Raw genomic sequence first — 27,942 nt, 5'->3', positions numbered from 1 at the left:
TCCTAGATCTGTGCTATTGTCATCAGAAAAGTGTACAAAAATAATCAGTTATAACTTAGTTTGTGAGACAAATGCTTTAAGTGACTACAGTCTGCTGTAGAGTGGTTGTTCGTTTGTCGGCATCAGTTCCTGTTTACTTTCACTGTGTGACCTAATTTCTCTGGACTGACTAATGAGGAAATATAAATGCCTTTAATCCCATCTTTGTTTCCACAATCCTTTAATTCAAACTGGTTTACCAGGTAATTATAGCAGTTCTCTGCTGCCTGGCTTGCAGTCATACATGGCTTTTGCATATGAGAGAGTAGATCTCTTAGATTTCAGGTGTTTAATTGGAAAAGTTCTTGTTTGGCCACACAAAGCTGCATATCTAAAAATAAAATATTTCCCAGATTCTTAATGAGTGTCTATTTCCATGTTCAAAGAGATCTCCTCAGTAAAACTGTGTCGTCATGAGGTTGGTTTGTCTCAACATATTTCAAAGCTGGATTACATGATGTGCATGAATAGACTGAAATGATTTCTGTACTGATTGTTTAGACATCAGAAAATAAATCACGAACAGTTGGATAACAGATTCCTACTGTGTCTTTTCTGTATCTGTAGCTTCATATTTTTATGATACTTCTCAATATCAATAAGATAAATTAGCTTTGGTCCTATCATAGACACAGACTGTTGATGTTTAAATCATTTGAAGCAGTTAGCTCACATCGCCTGGTCTTTGCTTGGATTAAATGTTATATTGGACTTCTGACTGCAGGAAAATGTACATTCTAAACACTGAATGTATGGAAGGAAACACCTGGCTGTATTCACCCAAACGGCCCTGTTACATCATGTGTAGCATACTTTAACTAGGACAACGTCTAGATGTTACTTGTACTCTTAGAAACACAAAGCTCTGTGGTCATATCATCTTGCTGGGTGTTAACATTTACAGCTGAGGTCATGCTGCTTTGCAAAGCTGTAGTGAAATCTGACCTTGACTGAAGTGAAATCTGACACCTGAACATAACATTCAAGTGCTTCTTAATGAATAACTTCAGTCTTCTAGGTCAGAACCGTCATTGCTTGTGAGTGGTAGTGTTAGTTATGTAGCTGGATGGTGGATGGATATGAGCTGTATGTTGGACAGAAGGGCACTAAAAAAACTTCTGTCTTTCACCATCACAATTTCAATATTTGTTGACTTCATGGGGAAATTTGAATACCATTAGCCTCTTAAGACCTGCCGTCCACATATGTGGACATGTTTTTGTTTTTTGATTTATTTTTTTCCAAAAGGATATATTGTTAATACTAATAATAATGCTAATGTTACTGCTTCTACTACTACTACTACTGCTTATAATAATAATAGTAATAACAATGTAAATCTTGTAAAAAATAAAAAATAAATATATATATATATATATATATATATATATATATATATATATATAATGTAAATGTAATACACATAATAATCAGATATTAGATATTATCCAGTTATTATATTTATTGGTTACTCCTTATCCCAAGTAAGTAGGAAAAAACTGAAATACAAACCAAAGCTTGGGTCTTAGGAGGTTAAACATGAAATAAGAAGAGTAAAACTTTAGTTTCATCCAGTCTGTTCTATCATGGGGTCTGATGAAAGGTTCAGGTGAGGTTACGAGGTATTTGCTGGACAACAGTGATTCAGTGGCCTCAGGAAAACCAATGTGACGCACATTACCCTGTGCTCTAAATGTTTTGGATTTTGTCCCTTTGGTGCCTTTGCTGAACCTCTACGTGACAGGAATCCTGGAATTTAAGCCCAAACGGTTTGATGCTGCTCTTGCCTTAGATGATGGCTGCTGCTGTGACTCCGCAGCCCCGTTAAATCTCCTTTAGTTGACATCTTCATCCTTCTCCTACTCTTTCTCCTTGTCCTGTTCTTTTTGTTTTATCCTCACCCTTTCCTTCTTTCCATCCCATCATTCCGCTTGGTCGCCTGGGAACCAGTCGGGGAGACTTTAAAGTAGAATGGAGACATGTTTGCTTTAGCCTCACAGTCACGGGAACTGCTCTTATTTCCTACAGTTAGTTGCATGTTGCACTTAATTATTTGTGAAGAAATTACTTTATTAAACTTGTGTGACAGCTGCAATGTGGCCAGGGCACAGTTTCACACACTTTTGTAATGAAAAAATAGACAAATGAACCCACCGTGCATATTTTTTAGTGGCACACTTACATCGATACAAACAGGAGGGAAATGGAGGCCCACTAAATGTGAAAATCTGACACATTTTTGTGATATATTTTCATTATTTTGTTTTAAAATCTCTTTTTGCTGTTGCATCACAAAACAAAATGGACCATGAGTCAACAACATTTTCATGTGAGGTGCACGTGAAACACATTGTTGTGCTTTGATCTGTTCTGTTCTGATGATTTTATGCCTGCATTTTAAAAAGTGCTACATAAATAAAGATTTTAATTATTATTATTGCATACTATGAAACAAAAATGCAATGTAACTGCAAGTGGACACAAGCCAGTGTCTTATTGTGCCGGTCCCAAGCCCGGATAAATACAGAGGGTTGTGTCAGGAAGGGCATCCGACGTAAAACTTTGGCCAAATCAATCATGCAAATCAAATGTATGACTTCCATACCGGATCGGTCGAGGCCCGGCTTAACAACGACTGCCATCGGTGCTATCGACAGGGTGCCGGTGGAAAATGGACGACTGTTGGTCGAAGAAGGAGGGGAGGAAGGAGTGTTCGTTGGAAGAGAGAGAAGAGGAACATCAAGAGTCTAGGACTGAGAGTAGGGACTTTGAATGTTGGAACTATGACAGGAAAAGGTAGAGAGCTGGTTGACATGATGCAGAGGAGGAAGGTGGACATACTGTGTGTCCAGGAGACCAGGTGGAAAGGTAGTAAAGCTAGAAGTTTAGGAGCAGGCTTCAAGTTGTTCTATCATGGTGTAGATAGGAAGAGAAATTGAGTAGGAGTTATCTTGAAGGAGGAGTTTGTTAGGAATGTCCTGGAGGTAAAAAGAGTGACAGATCGAGTGATGAGCCTGAAGCTAGAAATCGAAGGTGTGATGTTCAATGTTGTTAGTGGATATGCTCCACAGGTAGGATGTGAGCTGGAGGAGAAGCAGAAATTCTGGTCGGACCTTGATGAAGTGATGCAGAGCATCCCTAGAAGTGAGAGAGTTGTCATTGGTGCAGACTTCAATGGACATGTTGGTGCAGGAAACAGAGATGATGAGGAGGTCATGGGCAGGTTTGGTATCCAGGAGAGGAACGCAGAAGGACAGATGGTGGTTGACTTTGCAAAAAGGATGGAAATGGCTGTAGTGAATACTTTCTTCCAGAAGAGGCAGGAACATAGGGTGACCTATAAGAGTGGAGGTAGGAGCACACAGGTAGACTACATCTTGTGTAGACGGTGTAATCTGAAGGAGATCAGTGACTGCAAAGTAGTGGTAGGTGAGAGTGTAGCCAGACAGCATGGGATGGTGGTGTGTAGGATGACCCTGGTGGTGAAGAAGATGAAGAGGGCAAAGGTAGAGCAGAGGACCAAATGGTGGAAGCTGAAAAAGGAAGAGTGTTGTATGACTTTCAGGAAAGAGTTGAGGCAGGCTTTGGATGGCCAGGAGGTGCTTCCAGATGACTGGACAACTACAGCAAATGTGATCAGGGAGACAGGTCGGAGAGTACTTGGTGTGTCATCTGGAAGGAAAGGAGATAAGGAGACTTGGCGGTGGAATGAGGAGGTGCAGGAATGGATACAGAGAAAGAGGTTAGCTAAGAAGAAGTGGGACACTGAGAGGACTGAAGAGAGTAGACAGGAGTACAGGGAGATGCAGCGTAAGGTGAAAGTAGAGGTGGCAAAGGCCAAACAAGGGGCTTATGATGACTTGTATTCTAGGTTGGACAGTAAGGATGGAGAGACTGATCTGTACAGGTTGGCAAGACAGAGAGACAGAGATGGGAAGGACGTGCAGCAGGTTAGGGTGATAAAGGATAAGGATGGAAGTGTGTTGACAGGTGCCAATAGTGTGATGGGAAGATGGAAAGAGTACTTTGAAGAGTTGATGAATGAGGAAAATGAGAGAGAACTAAGAGTAGAAGAGGTGACTGTTGTGGACCAGGAAGTAGCAAAGATTAGTAAGGATGAAGTGAGGAGGGCATTGAAGAGGATGAAGAGTGGAAAGGCACTTGGTCCTCATGATATACCTGTGCAGGTATGGAAGTGTCTCGGAGAGGTAGCAGTAGAAGCGTGTACAGGCAGGCTGGAACGGCTGGAGAAAAGTGTCAGGTGTGATGTGTGATAGAAGAGTGTCAGCTAAAATGAAAGGAAAGGTTTACAAAACTGTGGTGAGACCAGCCATGTTGTTTGGTCTGGAGACAGTGTCCCTGAGGAAAAGACAGGAGGCAGAGCTGGAGGTAGCAGAACTGAAGATGCTGAGGTTCTCTTTGGGAGTGACCAGGATGGATAAGATCAGGAATGAGAACATCAGAGGGACAGCACATGTTAGAGGCTTTGGAGATAAAGTCAGAGAGGCCAGACTGAGATGGTTCAGACATGTCCAGAGGAGAGAGAGTGAATATATTGGTAGAAGGATGCTGAGTTTACCACTGCTAGGCAGAAGGCCTAGAGGAAGACCAAAGAGGAGGTTTATGGATGTGGTTAAAGAGGACATGAAGGTAGTTGGTGTGAGAGAAGAAGATGCAGAAGACAGGGTTAGATGGAGGCAATTGATTCACTGTGGCGACCCCTGAAGAGAAAAGCCGAAAGGAAAAGATGATGAAGAAGAAGACTATGAAACAAAAATGCGAAATTGAATTGATTTAAATGTGCAACAAACCAGTGTTTGAACAACACTAGTGTTTTTGTTTTAAATAATCTAAGTTTAAGTAAAATCTTCTGATTCCTAGATTAATGTCTAATATTTAACCACACTGCATGTCTGCTGACACAAATTGCAACCTTAATATTTTTAAAGTCCAAAATGTCAGTGTTCTAATAAAAACTTGTAAAGACGAGACACCATGACCAGATTAATCTGAAATTTTCTGTTGGGCTCCAGGGTCCAGAACAAAAGAAGCAGAACACTGTGGAGAAGGAAGCAGTTCTATTATATTTTGTTATTTGATGAAACGTAACTTGATTTAAGAAAAATGCATCATGTGAACAAAATATAAACAATTTTTAGGAATCAGATTACAAAAAGCATTTGATCTAAGCTGGTGCTATACTTGCATGAGGGTCACATCTCCATCATCAGAGGGTGTACATAAGGGTCTGTACAGATTTATGTGCACCTTTTAATTTTTAATGACTTTTAATGTGCACATTGCGGCCACTGTGCTGGAGGGGCATCAGCTGTGCATGTGCTAAGCAGCCAAAATGGGCTATGATCTGATTTGTGGTGCGTGTGCTCAGAATACTTAAACGCTGATCTCCCTATTCTGTATGAAACAAACAGAATCCAGATGGACTAGAAAGTAGTGCATTAGGAACAACTATGCATCCTGGTGTCTGCAGCTGTCAGTTAGCAGACCTTTACAGTGGATCCTTCAGTCGCTGATGTTTCAGACTATCACTGTTTTATTTTAGTAAAGAAATAAGAGACCCAGCTACACTCTGTTAACCATAAACATGTCATTCAGCCTGCAGTCTCAAAAGGGAAGAAACAGAATTGGTTTAAAAAAAAATGAAGGATATGGAATGTAGGAAGATCCATCCATCATCTATACACCGTTTAATCCTCATTAGAGTCATGGGGGGCTGGAGTCTATCCAGCTGACTGAGGGTGAAGGCAGGGGACACCTGGACAGGTAACAGTCTATCACAGGGCTACACATAGAGACAAACAATGATGGCCCCTCAGATAAACCTCAGCATGTTTTTGGACCGTGGGAGGAAGCTGGAGAAGCTGTAGGAAACCCACATATACACGTGGAGAACATGGAGACTCCATGCAGAAAGATCCCAGGAAGGTCGGGATGCAAACCAGGGATCTTCTAGCTGTCAGGCGATGGCGCTAACCACCAAATCCACTGTGCAGCCCAATATAGGAAGATGTATAATGTATTTTTAAAGCTAGGAAGTCATAGTTATAAAATCTATATGTTATTTACTGTCAGTTTTAAGTTTTTGATGTACAAAGCGCAGGCTACAAAACTTGTGCTAACAATGAGCTAAAACCTAAATCTCCTTGATTTCAAAAGAATGCTGGTGTCATGACAAGGCTGGTCCATTTCTTTCTTTAACAGAGCAATGAACATGCCCTGACGCTGGGTTAAACACCAGGGGCACTAACATAAAGGACCATAACATAATACAAAAGGAGCATCTTTTTAATCTTTGCTGTGAGAAAACTGAGTGAAAGGTTTTCAGGTAATTTTTTTCTATTTAATCTCTTTGCAGGTCAAGTTCTGTTTCAACCCTTGACTGAATTCTTGAAAGGGAGTTTTTATGATAGCTAAGAAAACTGTAGATAGGAAATAGAGGCCCCAAAATCCACATACTTATCACATAAATCCATTCACTGTACTGGGCAGGTGGGGATAATCCACATCTGTCATATTGTCTACTACATGCTGTGTCTGCTGAAGGGGAATTCTCTGTGATTGCCTGAGGTTAAAGCAGGTCCCTGGAGGAATACATGGATGTGTGTGTGGTTGCAAGGTGTCATGTATCACTGAGTGTGTGGATCCGGGTGGAGCTCAGACAAAGAGGCTGCATTCAGCCGTTCCCCCCCTGAGGAAGCCCAGCTCTAATGGGGGGATCTCTCATATGACTCCTCCCCCCTCCATCATTGATCTGTCCTGGAGCTTCATGTCTGCACACACACCCTTTACGGCCCCCTTTCTCTCGATTTTGCCCCTTTGTTTGCCCTCCTTGACCTCTCTTATCCCTCCAGTGACTCGCATCATGTCGTTCACTGCTTCCCCCACGTTTCCTGATATATTTATCCCTCTGATCTGTGTCTTTCTCCCCCCTTCCATCCCCCATCGTATCATTCAGTCCCTTTTCCTCACAATCTCTTTTCTCTCGGTGGTTTGTATGTTGTCTCGCTCCCTCTCTGCCTTTTCTGAGTGCTCAGGGCTGCAGAATAATCCCCTCTGTGATTTCCCACTCTTGCCTTTTGTCTTGGCTTTGGCAGCACCAGCTTTATCCACCATGACTTTCACAATTCCAGAAGAGTGGTACAATCAAACGCTCCATCTCCTGACCCACATACATCCACCCCTGAAATAAGAAATAGTGTTTGCTTTCTTAGTATATTCAAGAAAGCATTTTCTACCGTCCAGACAGCCATTACCTGAACATAATGTCTCTTACTTGCAGTATTGAGCCTTGCTTGGCATACTTACTCATTCACTATGAATTTAGTTGTTGCTTTTTGTCAAATCTGTGGTGTTGTTGAGTAGTGTTGCCGTTAAAATGATACGTTATCGTTCAAAAGCTTGGCATCACCCAGGTAATTTCATGTTTTCCATGAAAACGCCCACTTTTATCCAATCAGCCGTTTCCATCTAGAATTTACCACATTAACAAAGTCTGCACTGGATTTATCATTCATTTAATGTTATCTTCATTGAAAGAAAACTGCTTTTCTTTCAAAATAAAAGGACATTTCTACAGTAAGTGACCCCAAACTTTTGAATGGTAGTGTAATATTAATAATAATTAGAATCTTTATTTATATAGCACATTTTTTAAACCAGCTTCAAAATTCTTCACAAAGCAAAAAAAAAAAAGACGGACTCGCAAAAAATCTGGAGAATTTAAAAACAGATGGAAGCACAACAATTTGTTTTACGTGCCCCTCACATGAAAAGGTGATATGCTGTGGACTTATTTCTGTTTTGTTTTGTGCTGCAACAGCAAAAAGACATTTTAAAGCAAAAATAATAAAAATATATCACAAAAATGTGTCCAGTTTTCACATTTCATGGGCCTCTGTAAGTGTGACACTACAACCTATGCACCATGGTTTAACTTGTCTGTTCATTCACAACAAAACTGTGTGAAACGGAGTCCGGCCACATTGCAGCTGTCACCCATGTTTTAATAAAGTCATTTCTTACACATTCGTCACAAATAACATTTTGAGCGGTAGTGTAGGTTCTACAAGATACTAATGCTTATTTATTGACTGTCCCTTATGTAATTATTGTATAGCCAGCTATAGCTCACACTCTTTTATAACTGGTTAACAGCATTAATGGTCTTAGAGAGGAACAACTTCCTGTGAATGAAAAAAAAAAATTATTGTTTACGTTTACATTCTGCTATTAAATATATTTTGGGCATTTTTTGTTTAAAAGATGAGTTAAAACTACATGTATCTATGCATTTTTAGGATGATTCCTGCAGTAGTAGTAAAAGGTTGTAGCTGCCTGATTACTCCTGAGTAGTATGGAAGGTTTTAAGTTTTTACACCTCTTTGGTTTGCGGTTACAGCCTTACTATTTTGGTTCATTTGCTCTGCTCTCAACAGATGGAGAGTTAAACCAATATAAAGCAAAACTGTATTTTAGAATGTCAGAAAAATGACCCTGATTGACTTTCTGATGCTGAAAGCTCGGTGGATTATGATTTTAAGTTGTTATATTTAAAGTCAAACAAACAGCAGATGATACTTTCCTCTGTAATAGCTAAAAGCACTGACTTGCTTGAGAACTTGTATGGCATGAGGATGGTCTTTTTCCTCATATGTCACTTGATCACAAGATCAACAGTAATCTGCTCCCAGGGTCGACCTGTCAAAGGCCAGCCAGTGTGTTTGTGTGAATGCTGGAGGAGAGTCACGAGGTCAGAATATTACAGATATTCAGCTTAGGCTTGACACACAAAAGAGGATCATATTACATAACAAAGGCTCAATCCATTTTTTTAATCATGCGGCAGATGAACAACAGAACATACAAAGCAAAACAAAAGGCACGTAGACAATAAATAATATGTAATATTAGTTTCTGTATAATACATTTTAAATAATAAGATACTTGTCAGGGACGAGCGGGTGGACCCAAGCAGAGAGCCACACTACCAAGGCTGGCTGGAATGATAGTGTTTATTGTTGGAGGTGAAATGGTGGCTCGATGGGGGGAAAATCCAGGGTACAGGAGCGGCTGGTGTAGTGGGGGGTCTTGGCCAGAAACAGGGGGGTCCAGGCAGGGGCAGAAGGGGTCCAGGCAGGAATGGGGGTCCAGGCAGGAGTGGGGAGGTCCAGGCAGGGAAAAACCGACGATGACTGGGCTGGGGAGAGCCGGAGGGGAAGGAGGACGGCAGGGATCCCGGACAGCTGACCTAGGTGAGGAGGCAGGAGAAAACAGCGTAAGAAAACAAAGACAGGAACTCAACAGAAAATGCAGAAGGCTAGAGAGTGAACTGAACTGCGTGGTCTTAGTTCAACAATCTGGCAGGGAGTGGAAGGATGAGCCGGTTCTTATTGCAGGGGTGATAATCAGCGTGATGTCTCTCAGCTGTCCGGGAGCCGTGGAGGTGGTTGATTGCCTGAGTGGAGTCAGCTGAGAAGCTAAACTCCACTCAGGCACCGAGCTGTAGGGGAAGATACAGGGCAGAGGAGTGGATGGGAGACAGGCAAGACAGACAGGGCAGAGGAGTGGATGGGAGACAGGCAAGACAGACAGGGCAGAGGAGTGGATGGGAGACAGGCAAGACAGACAGGGCAGGGGAACAGGAGAGGGAGGAAGAACCAGATGGGAAAAGGGTATTGGGGAGGTCAGGTGGGAAGGACGGGGGTGAGAAGGGAGCTGTGACAATACTGATTTAACTTGCAGTGTGTGGCACATTTGTACACTGTAGGCTTTTCACAATGTTAGATCAACAGATGAAAGTAAACATCTATTTATACTCAAAGCTAGCTGTGGCATAAAAGCCTGGTTGTCTCCTGGCCTCCTGCAGGTGATCGAGTCTCTGGGCATCATGATCTACAAGGCTCTGGACTACGGGCTGAAGGAGAATGAGGAGAGGGAGCTCAGCCCTCCTCTGGAGCAGCTCATCGACCTCATGACCAACATGGCCGAAGTCGAGAAGGACGCCTGCCCTGACGAAGGCTACGAGGCCATCGAGGAAGAGGACGAGGCAGAGGATGATAACATCTCCACTGCTCACGGCTACAGAGATATCCTAAAGGTAAGTAGTTCTGAGAAGTGATTGCGTTTTTTTTTAATGTGATGTTGTGGCTTAAGCTTTAGCTTACCAGCCCCTCATTTGTCTGATTCCAAACCTTTTTAGTTATTAGTGGAAATGCAAAACTGAAAACTGTATATAGAAGATGGGGATAAGATCCTCTTTTGAAAATGAAGCCAGTAAGGAAAAACTTAGACTGTGTCCGAAATCGCATACTAACGTACTACATACTACATTCTCAATGAGTATATACTGTATACTACGTACTATAAGTATGATTAGAATGCCGACCGTTCACACTGTAGTATACTACTACGTTTCCCATAATGCATTTCAAATCTCCGACGACAAAAACTGGAAGTACGGCTATCAAATATCTTCAGGTCCGGCTTCAGGTCGATTTTACGCTAACAAACAGTCGCATAATTAATGTGGCAATTTCAAGCCGGCACTCCTCATGCAGTTATTAGCCAGATTATGTGAATCATTTCAATTGTAGCTGCAGACTACTGGAGGTAGCTGCTACTTGTTCTGTATGCAAAGCGAGCTGCTGCAACTAGCTGCTAGCATTCAGTAGCACGTTGTGAGGCGTCTGACAAATTTAAAACGTTGGTCAGAAAACGCCTATTTCTCACATCTGTGGGGTGATTAGGATGACTACTTAACCACATAAAATAAAATAAGATCCTGCGGAGGCTTCCATTTCGGTGGGTAGCTCGCAAAGCATTATTGGGCGGTTGAGTATGACTAGTGTGGTCACTGCGCATACTTAAAAATTTTCCGGATATAGTATACATCCGGGTATTTCTCGCGTACTCAATCTTTTCATACTATCTAATGTGAACGCACTACATACTTATTTTGACATCACACTTAGAATGAGTACTACGTTAGTATGCCATTTCGGACACAGCCTTAGACTTTCTTTCTTTCTAATGGACAGCAGAGGGCGACTTCTCTGGTTGCACAAAGATGTCTGATTGTATAGAAGTCCATGAGAAAATGACCTGACTTCTCCTATGATCTGTTACTTAAGTAAACATTTTCCTAATGAGTTTGTGATCTCAATTGCTAGTTTCAAGACTATTTTAATACAGCATCATGTTTATTTTGCTTTCAGTGAAAAATAGGTAAAATACAGTGCAGAGGTTGTCTATTTAGTCTTGCAGTATTTGATATACTGTAGGCCAGGGGTGTCAAACTCAGTTCCTGGAGGGCCACTATCCTGCATGTTTTAGATGTTTCCCTCTTCCAACACCTGATTCAAATGATCAGCTTATCATCAAGCTCAGCAGAAGCCTGATAACAAGCCTGATCATTTGAATCAGGTGTGTTGGAAGAGGGAAACATCTAAAACATGCAGGATAGTGGCCCTCCAGGAACGGATCTTGACACCCCTGCTGTAGGCTAACTACGAGCTGGGAGGAGAATCATGAACTCATGACTTCACTGGCTCCAGTAATGGAAGATGTGGCTATATAAGTTGGTAAACTGCTCTAAGTAATAGTGTCAGTAAAATTTAATTTACTCCTTTGCTGTTTAACATCCTGCGTTTAAAATTCACAAGTAATTACAGAGGTATTATCAGAAAATTATTCTGATTTGTACTGTTAGATGCTAACTGAACATTTAGATGTTTTACCTGGTTGAGGAGGAACTATTTCTAGATATTGGGATGTTTGTGCTTGTCGAGTACAGTGTTCAATTTTTTCTATGCAATATTACAAAGTTAAGTTCTTAATGTTCCATAATCTGTGAAGGGATTCTAGGAACGCTAAAATCAGAGTAGTAACTGTTCAGGATAAGGTGTGTGTCAGAGGGAAATGAAAATGTTAAACATGACTCTGAACACAGAGATTACAACCACAGCCTGCCAGCCTCATCCATGCTGGGAGTCATGTATGTCTGATGACCAGCGGAGCAACACACACACACACACACACACACACACACAGTGCTCTCCAAGGAGATGTATTTGAGCGGTTTGGCAGCCCGGCTGACCCAGTCTGCTCCCTCCGTTTATCTTTTGTCCTTCAGTCCTGACCCTTAATAACACTATTTACTACTTTAGCCCTCAGAGCCACATTTATCAGTTGGCACTACTGCATTTTCATGTGAACATAACAAATTTATTGTGAATTAACTGAATCCGTCTTTCTGTTAATCTCACACTTGGAGCAGGATGTGAGCAGGATTACATTCACAGGAGGCAGTTGACTGGTTTTATCTGTGGCTAGAAACATTTTTACAGTCTGGACAGACGGATGCCAGGAGCTTGCTGGGCATTGACCAAAGATACCTTCTGTTGCTCAGAGAGAAACAAGGACATATTCTGTTGTCACTGTTGGTGTGTGTGTGTGTGTGTGTGTGTGTGTGTGTGTGTGTGTATGTGTATGTGTATGTGTGTGTACGTGTTTATCTATACCGGTGGGGACTTCAACCTGACTATTGCGATATAGATGGGGACTCGTCTCACGGTGGGGACCTAAAATGAGGTCCCCATGGGGGGAAACAGTGTTTTCTTGGCCATGTTGTTGTTACTAAAAAAGTAAAAGTGCAAAAAAGTTTCTTTAGGGTTATGCATTGTTTTGGTGAAGGTTAAAGGTCCCATATTATGCTATTTTTCAGTCATGTCATATGGGTCTCAGAAGCCCCAAAACATAGTATTTAAGTTTGTTCGCAGTCAGGGGGAGGAGTTAAATCCGCTTATTTCGTCATAAGCGGACCCAAATCAAAATCGGACGTTTGAGCAGACATTTTCACAAAATGTGGTGTAGCAAGGCAGGGAGGAAACAGACAGTTTTCAAATTCAAACCTCATAATGAGGCTACTGTAACACACACTACTATAAGAACACTTTCACAAAGTGAGGTTTGCATAATATGTCCCCTTTAAGGTTCGGGTTAGGGTAAGGGTTAGGGGTTAGATATGAATGGGAGTCAATGGTATGTCCCCACAATGATAGAAAAACGCAGTATGTGTGTGTGTGTGTGTGTGTGTGTGTGTGTGTGTGCGCGTAGCAAGGCTTCAGACAGTTTGATTTTACTGCCTCATTGTTTAAAACCTGGATACAGACAGATATGTTCCCTGAAACTGTTGTGCTGTTGGTAAAGCTAACAAGAAAACAGTCAAAATATGCAAATTAGGCCTACATCATGACATCTGACATACCATTCTAACTTCTACTAGTCTGATTAACAGTTATCTATGCAAATGCTATCGTTTGTCAGCTATAAAGGAGTCATTGTTTATGAACTAAAGTATTTAATGGTGTAATATATGACATAAAACCTGATATGATTGTCTTTTTTATCCCTTCAATGACATAAACAGTCTAACATAGTGAGTACTTTACATTGAACAGTTAATTTTTTCTCTCTTTTTTTTTTTTTGTCATTTTCATGATAAATGCAGTTGTGTGAAGTATGTGGAGTAAATACTTTACTTTCTCTGTTTCAGCTGTGTACAGCTCATCTACCCAGTCTGTCAGATGCCCCCAGTCACTACCAGGCAGTGTGCCGGGCTCTGTACACAGAAACCAGGGAACTACGCACCTTCCTGGAGAAGATCAAGAGTGCCAAAGAGGTGGGTCCTTATTATCATCGTCCTTATAGCTGTGAGCTCTGGAAACTCCCTCCTCATGGACATTAGTTGCAGTTTAGACCATCAGATATGTATTTTATTACACATTATACAAAGTAAATTATTTTGTAGATTTGGTGAATGCATTCTGTTTTTACGTTACATTAGACTAAACAAAGCCTAAACTTCCTACGTCTAATAAATCTTAGAGGGTGATCACAGACCTTTACAAAGGACACAGTCAGACATCCCATCAGTGGGTGTGGGGCTGTGACCTTACATGCCCCGTGCATCCAAATAACCAGCATGACCCTGACTGTCTGTGGGTTCCACTGATGGAGCTGCCAGGGGCCATGTTTGTGTTGGAGAGCAGCTGATACCTCTTGGAAAAAATAATCTTTCATATAACATTGTTATATAACAGGACACGTGATTATGTGGGGTTTCAATCCAAGACACTGCATTTATAATATAATTTATGTAAATTTAAATGCTGTTGCTATTTTGTTAATATATAATTTACAGTATTATAAAATGTTCCAATTCTGTTAACTGAAGCCAAAACAGTACGTACAATATTATTCAAGCTATGGATACAGAAAACAACTTTCATGTAACAAACAGAGTGACCACAGCAGCATGATTCTCTCATCTTGTGTATTAAAGGTTCAAATGAGCAAACCAGTGGAGCGTAGCAGTCCTATCTGAGTGATCTATCCTTTCTGTCTCAGTTATGAGCCGTAGCTTATGCTGGATTGTAGCATGTGATATGCGTGGACATAATATAAAGACACACGGAGGAACGACCACAGCGTTCGTATTTGTTTCCCGTGTGACAGAGCAGCGGCAGTCAGCTGATACAGCGAAGCATCGGTGATAATGGCTGTGGATAAAGAAACTAATGGAATGTACACATGAGCGCACACCCTTTATTACTCATCCTATGACATAACATCCCATAAAACACAGCTTTCACTAGCAGTTTATCCTCATCACTTTCAACCATAATTAATTGATTTTAACATACTGGGATAAATGGATAAAACCAGAGATGTTTTATCAACTCACTTTTACCTAAAAGCCTAAAATCATGTCCACAGTTTAACAGATTACAATAAAATACACCTAAAGCTTCAAATTTCCATTATTAAGCACTAAAATGAGCTATTGGAGGCCTTAAAGGGGAATAAGTAACAAGTAAAGGGATTTCTTTGGTCTTTTACTCTGTTGTTTTACTCCTTTAACTTAGTTAACACATGCCACTCCTACCTTAACATTAAAAGGTCAGAAAAATGTGTGTGAATAACAACCAAATATAAGCATGAGTTAAACCATGTTCAAGATGCGTTTTAATGGGATTTTGTTGAAAAATGCTGTTGCTATCTGTCTAGTGCGTAGTGCGTATAGGGACTGTATGACAGTTGCATAAATGTGGAGATTTTTGCTATTTGTTTCTATAGGTAAGAAAAACACAATCAGTTGATGATACAATAATGAAAGGAAGTGTCTACAGATACGGACCCGTACCCGTAGCCTGTGGCCTACGGATACGGCAGCTTCCATTTGCCAGACAGATACGGACCCGTACGTGAGTCTCGCGAGTCAAGAAGCTGCTAACCACTGCAAACTGTTGAAAGGTAAGCAAAGGTTAAGGTTAGGGTTAGTTTTCGGGTCAGGTTTAGGGTCCGTACCTGTAGTACCGATGCTACGGGTCCGTACCGCTAGCATCTACCGGGAGTCACGTGACCAGATCTCGCGTATCTGATTGGCAAATGGAAAGTGCCGTATCCGTAGTCCACAGGCTACGGGTACGGGTCCGTACCTCTAGCAATAACCATAATGAAAACATAATTGTAAATATTGCATTCCATTCCTGTTCTGATCCTCCTAAATCCTCCACACTAGAGCTTTAAGATAAGGTTTAAACTAGGGTACCTGATAAAACAACTTCAACCATTATTACTTTTTCTAGGTCAAAAAGCCAGTCTAAAGACACCTTACTTTAAAGTGAAATATAAGGTCCACCCGCCTTACCTGTCATAGTAGTTTTTGCAGAGTCACTTCCAAGAACTGATTTCATTTAGATTTATTAATGTGAGGCTGCACAGTGGATCAGTGGTTAGTACTGTCGCCTCGCACCTGGAGGATCCCCAGTTCACGTCCCAACCTGCGCCTGGGATCTTGAGGACTTAGCGGTGTATAATAATAGATGTTAAAATGAGAAAAGGTTTAGTTTTGAATCAAAAAAGTCAGGCAAATGATTTTAAATGTTGGGTATAATTTAACTAATGCTGTCTAATTTAAGCTTCTCTCTGATTACACCAGTGTCTTATTTAAAGAAACTATAACTCCAAAGGTTTTCCTATTCCATTTAAAAATACGACGATTTCACGTGAGGATGTAGAAACTGTTTAACCCTCGTGTCATCCTGCGGGTCAAATTGACTCGTTTTATAGTTTGAAAATGTGGAGAAAACAAAATGTTTCACAGTGAAACTTCTGATGTCCACATTTTCAACATGTTTGGGAAATATTTGAACATTTTATGGAAGAAAAAAAGAAATATTAAAAATGTTTAAGAACATTAACAAAAAATCAACCAAAATCCAGCGAATTTCCTTGGATTTTGGTTGATTTTTTTGTGAATGTTCTTGAATATTAGAAGTTTTACTGATACATATGTAATCACTTTAGATATTTTTAGGAATTTTTTTGCAAGGTTTTTACTCAGTTTTTGACAATATTCACAACAATTTTCTTGCCAAATTTGGGGGATTTCTTATAATAAAACTTTTAAGGGAAGCTTTTAAGGAATAATTGGAATTTTCTTCCTGAAAATTTTGCAAATTTTCAGAAATTTGGGGACTTTTTTACTGAATTTATGGATTTTTTTCAGACAAGGAAACAATATTTTTTGGTGCTCGTAAATGAAGACAGCAGGAGGGTTAAGAGGATTTTCCAACCTGGCATGTGTACATTTTCAGCATGTCGGTGGTAAAGCTTGAAGAAAACGATGACTATAAGGCTAAAAACACCAGCTATCGTCAGCTTTGATGCAAACTGGCCCAGCGTTCGTCATCAGTGTTAGAATATGGTCACAGTGCGAGGCGGCCGTGCAGGGTTTGGATGACAGCTGACAGGTTGAAATGGGCCGCTGTGGAGGCATTGTGACGTGTTTGTCGTGCATGTCAGACATAGATGACAGTATCTGCAGACATGCTGACTCTCCTTCTGCCAAAACTGCTGAGTTCAGGCTCTCATGTCAGTCATTCAGACAGAAGTGATTAAAATAATCATGCATGAGGGTCCTGTTCTGGTGATTGGTGAGTCTGTGACATTACAACTCAGTATTAAGGCTTCCCTCAGTGTAACATGGGTTTGGTAGCTGCTACAGGTCAGGAGTCTATTCAAGAAGAGGGAGGCGGCAGGTTATTACTATTATCTTCCCAAGTGATCTGTGATTAGCAGCTCTGCAGACTCGCCATGAAATGCTTTCCACTTGATGAAAAGGCTTGACAAGTGTCCTAGGGAGAAAATGAATGTGAGTTGATAGTCTGATTATTTCATCACAGGTACATTATCGACTTACTCCTCATTTCTCCCAAGTTCACATTCAGGCTGTTCTCTCTAAACTCAAAGCCCGTCTTGTTGCTGCACATTTTTTACTCTTCCGGCCGTTCATTAAGATCCAGCAAAGGACTCATTTTGGACTTTGTTTCTCCTCAGGAGCATTTTGGAGCTCAGCTGTGTGTTGGAATATTTCCCTGTGAGGAGTGGTGTGCGTGTGTGCGTGTGTGCGTGCGTGCATGCGTGCGTGCGTGCGTGCGTGTGTGTGTGTGCGTGCTCCACCTCAGGGGTCCTTCCTGCTATGCACTACTGCCACTGCCCTTTTAGTGCGTAATGCATCTGCATGAATAGAGGGGATTTGGTTGGTTACATAACTCGCTGGTAGGGGAGAGAGGACTCTTATTACACGGTGGAGAAGGCTGAGAAAGATGCTCTAAACCGAGGAAAGTTTGGGACTGCAGTAATTTGTAATCTGAAGTGTCTCAACATCTCCATTTACCATTTTATGTAACACTTCATATGCAGGTAGCGCAAATAGCTTGTTCAGTAATCTAAAGAAAATAGACTATACTACAGTCTATACTGAGGTATAGTATATGACTTTGGTATCATATAAACCATAGTATAAAGTCTAGAATATGCAATATCAAATACTTAAAAAAATAGTCATCTTCCCATCAGCCCCAGCTGCTCTTTGTGTTGTATGCAGGAGTCAGCATGCTAAAATGCTAAATTGGGACATGTTGCACACTGTGTAATAATACATGTAGATTATACCTGCTATATCCATCCATCCATCCATTATCTATGCTCCGTATAATCCTTATCAGGGTCATGGGGGGCTGGAGTCTATCCCAGCTGACTGGTGGGGGGAGGCAGGGGACACCTGGACAGGTAACAGTCTGTCACAGGAATACACATAGAGATAAACAATCACACTCACATTCACACCTACAGACAATTTAGAATAATGAATTAACCTCAGCATGTTTCTGGACTGTGAGAGGAAACTGGAGTGAATGCAGAAAACGCACACATGTACAAGAGAACATGCAGACTCCATGCAGAGAGATCAGGGATCTTCTAGCTGCAAAGCGATGGTGCTAACCACTGAGTCACTATGCAGTTCTATCTGCTAAATGTCATGTAAATGTTGTTTTTATGATCATTTTTGCATGTTTACATTTGCCATGTCTACATAATATCAACATAATTACTTTCCCACTTGTCAAAAGAATTCATGTCAGCATCCAAGTAGTAATTATGTTTTGTTTCTGAAAGATCCAATATAATCTGACAAGGCACTAACAAGCATAAACTGGTGTGACATATCTTTTAATGTCCAATGGAAAAGTATAGAGGAGAAAATCTTTCCTTTCCCAATACAAGCAACTTTGGCTGATGCAAATATTCAAAAATATATTGACACTACTGATAACCTTTGGGTTCAATGCACTCCCTCTATATGGAAAAATGTGATTGAAGAATACAACCTGACAAAAGAGATTGTAATATTAAAATGGTATGCTTATGATTCTGACTTTCCACCAAACAAATTGGACTCAAGATTCAATTTTTGGACCTATAAAGGGATAACAACTCTAAGTAAGTTGATTAAGGATGGTGAAGTTATCAGCTTCGATACACTTAAGCAAAAATATGGACTGGAAAAACAAGAGTTTTATCGTTATTTACAATTACGTCATTATATAGAAAAAAAAGTAGGTACAGTGTCAGAGAGTAACATGGATTTACTGAAATTGTTTAGAGACTCATATGAAGGGAAAACGAATAAGAAGCTAATTTCAATTCTGTATAAATGTCTGATGAATCATAAGTGTCATTCCACTGAACATGTAAAGACAATGTGGGAGAAAGAAGGAGAGATGACTATATCAGAGGAGGAATGGACTGCAAAATGGAAACTCCAGTGGAAATGCACAAACTCACAGAGATGTAAGGAATATGGATAGAAAGCCTTAATAAGATACTTCATCACTCCATGTCAAAGAACACATTATGATGGAACTCCTCCTGTGTGTGGAGACCAACGTGCAAACCATTTTCACATCCTATGGGACTGCCCACTTATTAGACAGTACTGGAAGGATGTTCATGGAGCACTACAAGACATTTTTAAATGTATAATTCTATTTGGAATAAAAACTGTTTATTTTGGATGTTAGAGAACTGGAGAAAAAAGGATAAATATCTATTGAGCGTTTTGTTGGTTGCAAGTAAGAAATTGATAACTAAGAAATGGCTATTGCAGGATATTCCTACCATGTCAGCCTGATGGGATATAACACTGGATATTTATAAAATGGAAGAGATGACAGCATTTGTAAATCAAAAACAAGACTGGTTTGTATCATGTTGGGAAAAATGGGTTGCTTATATATAAATTAAAAAGCCCAAATTAATTTTGAGTCTAAAAGCTTAATGTAATGGTCACTCCTTAATGTTCACAAAGATGTTCATATTTCCATTTATTTTATTGTATTTTATTTTCCTCTTTTGGGAAATTGTTTTCTGAAAAATAACAGTGATATTGTGCACAAGCAGGCACATGTGAATTGTACCCATCAGTAAAAATTTGATAAAACTGAAAAATAAAGAATTATAGAAAAAAAGATTATTTATTTTATTTATTATGAAACAACCTAAAGTGGTAACTTGAATCACTGACAAATGGCCACAAATCATCTCTTTATGATGTAATTGCAGCATTTAGTCTATGTTGTTAGTTGGTTGTAGACTGTAAATATATAAAAAATACATTTCTACATTCATATTCATTTTCCATCAAGTAAGACAAAAATGCAATAGACACAAGGAGAAAATGGCATTAGAAAAGGAATGAATTGTCTTTGTGTCAACCTGTGACTGTCTCTGCATATTAATGCCCACATGGATGAATTTACACACACGTATGATCAGGATGTGTGGGAGGGTATCTGTGTATGTCTCTTGGTCCGTGTTTTTGTCTGAGATTCTGCATGTGTCCCTGTGTGTGAGTGTTTGTGTGTCTCCTGCATACAGTTTGTGTGAGACACTCCCTCCCTCATCCTGGCCTCGAGCTGTGTTGTCCCAGAAGGTCTTTATCCACCCACTGCAACCAGCCACTGCTGCCAAAGAGTTCTTTTGTCTCACCGCAAAGACGTCTCCTGCTGCTGCAGATTCACAGAAAAGCAGCGAGATTAGCGGTGATTCACAGAAAAAACTCTGGCTCCTATTTGCTCACGGATAAGTGCTTCTTGTCAGCAGCTGAGAAGGAAAATGAATGAAATGAGCAGACAGAGAGCAGAATTAGTGAGTTTGTAAGGGCAGTTGGCAGTTGCCCTCATTATTTGTGTGGCTGTACAGCAGCACAAATGTCGGTTTTGTCCACATGAGGGTCACTCTGCATGATTTACTGAAAGTACAGATAATGGTCTATGCCCAATCAAGCTTTTGAAATGGAAATATGTGGCTTTGATGCGATCTAGAGCCATGCTGCTCATCCAAATGAGATAATGGTGTTTAGAAGTGATTGAACTGAACTGTCTTTATGTTCTTCACTAGCTAGATTAGCAGTGTTTTAATTTGATGGGCTGTTATAAACCAATAATCACTGCAGCATGGCCTTGTGACACCAGAGTGCTGTATATACTGTAGATACGCTGACCTGTGAGGCAGCAAAATGCATCATGTTGTGAGTGGTATTATGTAAGCAGTCAGTGGTGACAGCTGTTCCCTGGTAGAATGATGGTGAATTGTGATTTCCCTCTGGGTTGAGGTTTTAACTCTGCAGACTCCCGTGGTTGTCTTATCACAGTTTCCTCCGCTGCGATGTGACGAGAGCAGTCTCACCGCAAATATTAACCCGAGGGAACATATTTTCTGTCTGCCTGCTGTTTCAAAATACACTTTTTGTTACATTTTGCTGCCTTATCTCTTCACACACAAATACAGACACATACACAATGGTGCTGTCGCCTAGAAAGCAACAAAGGAACGCAGGTTTGGCTCCTTGTTTCCCACAGATTGGCTGTCAGTCGGGCTGACAGTGTGTTACAACACTCTAATGGCTTCACGTTGTGCAGGTTCACACAGGTGTCAGGATGGAAGAGCTGCACTTACAACTGACTGCCTGAGCTTCATGTCTTACCTCTCTATATTTCTACCTTAAGTACAAAGGTTAGACAGAGTTTTCTGTGTGGTGCTTGTTTTTCAAGAACAAGCTAGCAGTTTTTTTAGACTGTAGCATAACACAAAATATAATAAAAAAGAAAAACAGTCCTGTGAGAAAGTTTAAAGACGAACTTTTATTAGTCATTGGCGTAAACTTAACAATTCTCAGCCAAAGGTACAAATGGTACCTAAATGGTAGTACTTGGTTAGTGGCGTTATGCTAAAATTCTCACAGGGACAATGCTAACGTGCTACTGTTTAGTGGCTAATGTGCACTTTTACCTTAGCATTTTAGCATGATAGCATTCAGTGACAAACACTAGGTGTTGCTGACAGTGAATATTTTCACTAACATGTTAGAAAAGATGCTACTCTGGAGTTGTTTATAGCATTACTCCAGTATGCCAGCATGCACGACACCAGGACACCACAATGAAAGCAGGAATTCAGCCATTATCAGTGTTTTTAATTTACATCTGAGCTTTTCCCACTCTGACATATCCAAATGTCTTCAATAAAAGATGTCATGTGAAGCTTTACAGCCATGCTAGCTGCTTAATGACGATACAGAACTCATTGTAAGAAAGCAATTACTGAAAAAAATAGTAATGAAGTCCCATATAAACTGCTACTTCTTGTCATGTGAACCTGCTAATGTTAAGTGTTTAACTCTTTTGGTTATTGTTTAGCTTAGTTTTGCATGTTAGCATGCTAACATCTGTTACCATGCTAAGCACACAGTACAGAAGAGACAAGCTGTAGGTGAAAGGACAGTAAAGCTGGAGGAGCCAGTGTTTTTTGGGGGACAAAAATTCCTTAATAACCTTTCAGCATATACTCAAATAGTGTGATTAGAAATTAAACTCCTGTACCTCCTCTTCACTTCGTTTTTAGGCTTTAGAAAATCCAGCTCATTACGAGAGATTTCAGCCAATTACAAGTCTTTTCAGCCAGAACAGATGAGATAGTGTAAAAGGAACACAGTCAGCAGTGAGGGTGTGTGGTGGTAGAACAGGCTAGATGGTGGATCATCATTCAGGAGAGCCTCAAAGTCACAAAGAAATGCTAACTTTTATCTTCCCTGTCTTTGAGTGTTTGTGAGCTCATCTGATGGAAGAGCTTGGAACAGTGAGGGGAGGGTTTGTTTGTTTTTTGCCTTCTGCTGCCTATTGCAGATTTATTCAGGGCATAAGAAGAGAATCTGGTCTGACGATGGTGTAAAAGAAGATTAAAAAAACAGGAGATAGCTAAAGTTAGTTTTGTTTATTGCATGGGAAGAAGAGTTTCTGTGCCTAATTTCATGCCATTCCAACCAAATGTTGAATACAAAAACAAATACTTCATGTTGCCCAGAGTTGTCTTTTCTGCATGTCTACAAGCTCTGACTACCCTGTCGTCCAAGATTATACATCAGCCAGCAATATCAGAGTTATAATTATTCAGTTTGGTTTTATAGCCTCTGAACGCTATTTTTAGCTGCCATGATTCATATGACAATGCAGTTTTTAGGGGATGATTGTGACTGGCACCACACACTAAAAGCTTGTTTTAGTTTCGTGTAAGCTGAAATATAATGACTATGGTGTCTCCAGAGTCAGAGAAACATTTTTCAGGTTTAACTGGAGACAAACCTGTGACTTTACCGATCAACATGCACTGCCTTTACATCTCTTTTGTTTTTCTTCTCGATACAGGATAGTTTTTCAGAATTCTTACATCTCTTTTTCCATCAGAACCTCCGTAAGATGGAGGAGGAGACGTCAGAGGAGCCTGGCCGAGATCTGAATGAGCTCCAGAATGCTGACTGGGTAAGTAGCCAGACGTCTGACCTCCCACCCCCAGCCTCAGCTCATTTGTTCTTATTAAAGTCTAACTGACTAATCTGCACTACAGGCAAAAATCAGAGCTCTTTTAATGTACTAACAGAGGTTCTCCAAGAATGTATGTTCCACATAAACAAATCTATGTTAATGCATGTACTACTCTAAATAGGCATTGATTAAAGAACTTCTCAGGATCCATGTTTAGATGGACAGAACCACTTACCTTCATAAATCCCTCCTATACTGTCAGCACAGAGAGCTCACAGATGATACTGTTCAAAATGAAATGAGGATTAAAGAGGTTGTGGTATTTTCTGCTTCTACATCGTGGTCCCGTTTTAAACTCTGCCCTTTGCATCTTCTGTCAGGCTCGATTCTGGGTTCAGGTGATGAGGGACCTGCGTGAAGGAGTCAAGCTGAAGAAGGTGCAGGAACGTCAGTACAACCCTCTGCCCATCGAGTACCAGCTCACTCCTTATGAGATGCTCATGGACGACATCAGGTCCAAGCGATACAAACTGCGCAAAGTCATGGTCAGTGCCCAGAAATTTTTTACAGATTATTGTATGATTAAGTACAACGGTAGTCATTAGCCTCATTGAATCAGACTGTTTTCCCAGTGTGAGAATGTGCTGCTTTTTACTGTTTTATGCCATTGCTAGCTGAATATGACAGGGTTGTGGACTGTTGGTTTATCAAACATGACATTTGAAAATGTCAGTTTAGAGACTTTATAGTGAGCACTGACAGACTAATTCATAATGAAAACAACCATTAGTCACAGCAGCAGCTAAAAGTTTTGTTTATAGTGCTGGATGATGTTTTCCTGCAACAGACAATTTTAACATCTTATGAAACTTAAAATTTATGTTTTGTTTATTTCAAGCAGCATAATTGACCTTTTGATGTAACATTAGATCCATTTAGTACATGACCTCCTGAAACAAGCAGGTTTTATCATGAAGTAATTAAGGAATCAATCCATTTTCTGTGGATGTGTGCATTTTGTGTACTTTGTTTGCTCTTTCAGGTCAATGGAGACATCCCACCAAGGTTAAAGAAAAGTGCTCATGAAGTCATCCTAGAGTTTATCAGGTCCAGACCACCTCTCAATCCTGTGAGTACAACTAATTAAATAAACTTATTTACAGTTTGTTTAAGGCAGTAAAAGATATGGGTCCTAAATAGCTCCACCACAGCTGTGTTAATATCCACCCAGAGCAATTTGAATTGAATCTGCTTAAAATGTTCCCACTGAAGATGCTGACTGATAGCTTAGACACCATCCTAATTTTTTTCCCCAGTTTTTATTTTAGTAACATGAGAACATAGAGAACATAAACAACATTTCCCACACAGACATCAAGGTATTAAGAATGAAACACAGACACGTGCAAACATGCAGATGGCATACAACATAGGCACAAAAGGCATTGTGCAGAGTAATACCTCAAGGGACATCAGATACATTAACCAGACAGTGGCAAGCTAAAAGTGAATGTGCTCAGATATTTCAGTCCATGCTAGTCCATATAGACCCCTCCGTAAAATCTGGGCCCCATCCTCGCCAATATAGTCGGACACCATCCTAATTTAACTTTATTAACTAAAAAACTCACCTCGGTTCATTTTAGCTGAAACAAACAGATTAGATGGGAAATTCAAATGGAAAACTGCTGGTTTTCCTTACCCCACTATAAATCAAACCATCAGAATTATAAACACTACTGTTCAAAAATTTGGGGTCTTCCAGACAATTCCATGTTTTCCATGAAAACTCCCACTTCTATCCATGTGCTAGCGTAACTGCACAAGGGTTTTCTAGTCATCAATGAGCCTTTCAACACCATTAGCTAACACAATGTAGCATTAGAACACAGGAGTGATGGTTGCTGGAAATGTTCCTCTGTACCCCTATGGAGATATTCCATTAAAAATCAGTTGTTTACAGATAGAATAGTCATTTACCACATTAACTATGTCTACACTGGATTTATCATTCAGTTAATGTTATCTTCATTTAAAAAAGTATTTTCTTTCAAAAATGAGGACATTTCTAAGTGACCCCAAACTTATGAACGGTAGTGTATGAAACCAGGGTCTGTAAAGTATAAAAGTTGCAGCTGTCTAATTTAACTTCTACTCCAGGCTGAATTCAGTAAAAATGCAGCCTTCATCAGTTCTCTGTTGATATAAATCTTGCAGCAGGATTAGCAGGGAGCTGCTTCAGCAGAGTTCACCTCTCGGAAATCAGGAGAACAATTAGTCAAAGAGACAAGTAGAGTTGGAGAGGAGTGGGCCTGCTGGCTCTACCTCTGTTTGTATGAGTTTCTGTTCAGCCTTAGTTGACTCTCTGGCGTTTATCATCACCCCGTGCAGGTGTCAGCTCGTAAGCTGAAGCCACAGCAGCAGCCTCCTCCCACCCTGCATGAACGGATCCTGGAGGAGATCAAAGCAGAGAGGAAGCTTCGCCCGGTGTCGCCTGACATGGTCCGCCGGGGAAGGCTGGGTAAGAAAACTCCCCCCTCTGTCGGCCCATCTTTTCTTATTTTGTTGAACACACACACACACTCTGCTGCACACGCAACCATACTTCACTCTGAAATGTAACGTTTAAGCTGAAGTATGGAGCTGATGCTTGCAACTCAGAACTCACATGAGAAATTTGCAGTAGCTTCACTATTTTGAACCATGTTTCAGTTCTTTTTTTTACACTGTACTGCACTATTATTTGTGTCTCTGCTCTTTGCTACTGTAGCTGATGCTTTCTAACCTTTCATATTTATGTTGCAACTAATGCCTATTATTGTTTTGTTGACTTTTGCAGTGAAGTAAAAGTACACAATAATAACGCTAAGTGTCTGCAATTCTATTAACACTAATAGCAGTAAAAACAATAGTGTTTTTGAATGTCAGTAATCTCTCGCCATTGGCTGTGGCTTATTTTAAATCCTATTATCTCCCATCATGTAACTGGTGAAACTTTGTGATGTGAAACCAGACAATCAGCATGCTAATTTCCTGTGTTATTTGCTAAATACAAGCAGATTCCTTCCTCTTGTATGTGTTAAGTCTTGCCTTAATCTACCAATAACCGTGCCATGCCGTTACTGTCTCTCGTTGCAGTAATTCGGCCACTTAGCATGTCTTTCAGTTTTGATGCGTCAGGTAAAGTCTCCCTTGCTGCTTACCTGGCTTTTTATCTCTTTCTGTTACCCTCCTAGTTGTGGCTGCTCATCTGCTCTATCGACTCACACACAGACACACACACACACACACACATGAACACACTGCACACATTTCATACCATGCTTCAGTGTTTGGTGGTGGTTGGCTGTGACCTGTGGAAGTGAAACATGGTGATGTGGGACACTGGTTAGTAGGAGGAAGCAGCTGAGAGCAAACTTATGGATCAGTCCAGAACTGGAGGACATTTGGGCTTCAAACGTATTGAAAAATAAACCTTCTCTTTTATAGTTTCTGCTCCACATTCATCATTAATAGGTAATAAACTATCAAAGGCTGGATTGGCTCAGCTTACACATCAATGGTAGCATTTTTATTCCATGTTTTCTGTGTTGTTTGCTAACCCTACTCTAATCACAGTAACAGAGTTGCTAATCCATGCTAATGTGATCTTTTTCTCAGCAGTAGAAGCTAGATATTTAGCTAGCTGTTACTGCTGACCAAGAGGACAAACTGACTGATGGAAAACAGTCCAAAGAATGAGTCTGATCCTGATAATATGAGGTAGAGTGAGACATTCAATCAAGGCTGACAATGGATGAAAACATGAAAAACAGAAGAGAGGACAGCTTTGCTCTACCCATTCTTTAGGAAAACTGTTGAATGAAGTTAATTCCAGCATTTCATGTGACTCACTGTTTTCTTCTTCTTCTACCAGCTAAAAGATTACGCTAACAGGGTTGTTGTGGGACACACATTCCATGCATTAAAATTATTATTTAAAATATTATGTTGATTAAAAAAAAATGTTTCCACAATTACTAGACACAATGAAAAAAATAATACCAAAAACAGGATATTTAAATTTCTCTTCACAGTTTTTTTAGATTGAATTTGGTCATCAGGGGGTGGGACAAGAGAAAAATGTCATCTTAGGGGGAACTCCAGACTTATCTAGTATTTTAAAAAATATTTTCAAACATTCTTTTCTCCTAATTTTTTTGGATATGGTCTCAGGACAAGTACATTTACACAACTGCATGTTTTAGTATTTTGTATATGGATTATTTAAAATTTGACGTAAAATATCCTCCAATTCTGCAACAGCCCTCATGAGTCACATGCTGAGCAGTTAACAGTAAAAATGGAAAATGTGCTTATGGTGGGTATTTTATATGCTGCTCAATTTACTCATATTTGACAACTTTATTGATTTACAGTGTAATGTGGGAATTGGAAATTCACAGAAAATACAAATTTTAATAGGTAGAATCCAAACAAAACCATTTACTTGTCTGGTTTAGGTTGATTAAAGCTCTGCGATTGAACTTTTTATATTAGCAGTGGTTCAGGTGAGCATAAGTGGTATGAAAAGTGTCACCTATAGTGACAATCACATGGACAATCTGACATTTTAGTGTCTTTCAGCTCATTTGTTTTGGATTTTTGACCCCCACAT

At 40.2% G+C, this 27,942-nt stretch overlaps 1 protein-coding gene across 3 annotated transcripts in view; it reads left to right on the top strand.

Annotated features, from left to right (window-relative positions):
- Nucleotides 1-27,942, top strand: part of spire1b (spire-type actin nucleation factor 1b) — a 54,120-nt gene that overhangs the window by 11,835 nt on the left and 14,343 nt on the right. For 2 of the 3 annotated variants that reach the window (XM_022209816.2, XM_022209819.2), the window contains exons 3-9: nt 9,926-10,156; nt 13,613-13,738; nt 23,208-23,282; nt 23,666-23,830; nt 24,328-24,414; nt 25,677-25,806; nt 26,424-26,465. In XM_022209816.2, the coding sequence (XP_022065508.2) occupies nt 9,926-10,156; nt 13,613-13,738; nt 23,208-23,282; nt 23,666-23,830; nt 24,328-24,414; nt 25,677-25,806; nt 26,424-26,465 (856 nt within the window). The remainder of the gene's footprint in view (nt 1-9,925; nt 10,157-13,612; nt 13,739-23,207; nt 23,283-23,665; nt 23,831-24,327; nt 24,415-25,676; nt 25,807-26,423; nt 26,466-27,942) is intronic. The other variant, XM_022209817.2, reaches the window with a different exon arrangement.

This window comes from Acanthochromis polyacanthus, chromosome 12 (assembly GCF_021347895.1).
Source record: "Acanthochromis polyacanthus isolate Apoly-LR-REF ecotype Palm Island chromosome 12, KAUST_Apoly_ChrSc, whole genome shotgun sequence".
In the NCBI taxonomy this organism is placed as follows: Eukaryota; Metazoa; Chordata; class Actinopteri; family Pomacentridae; genus Acanthochromis; species Acanthochromis polyacanthus.
The sequence above is the reverse complement of the archived record's forward strand: the minus strand, read 5'-3'. Positions and strand labels throughout refer to the sequence as shown.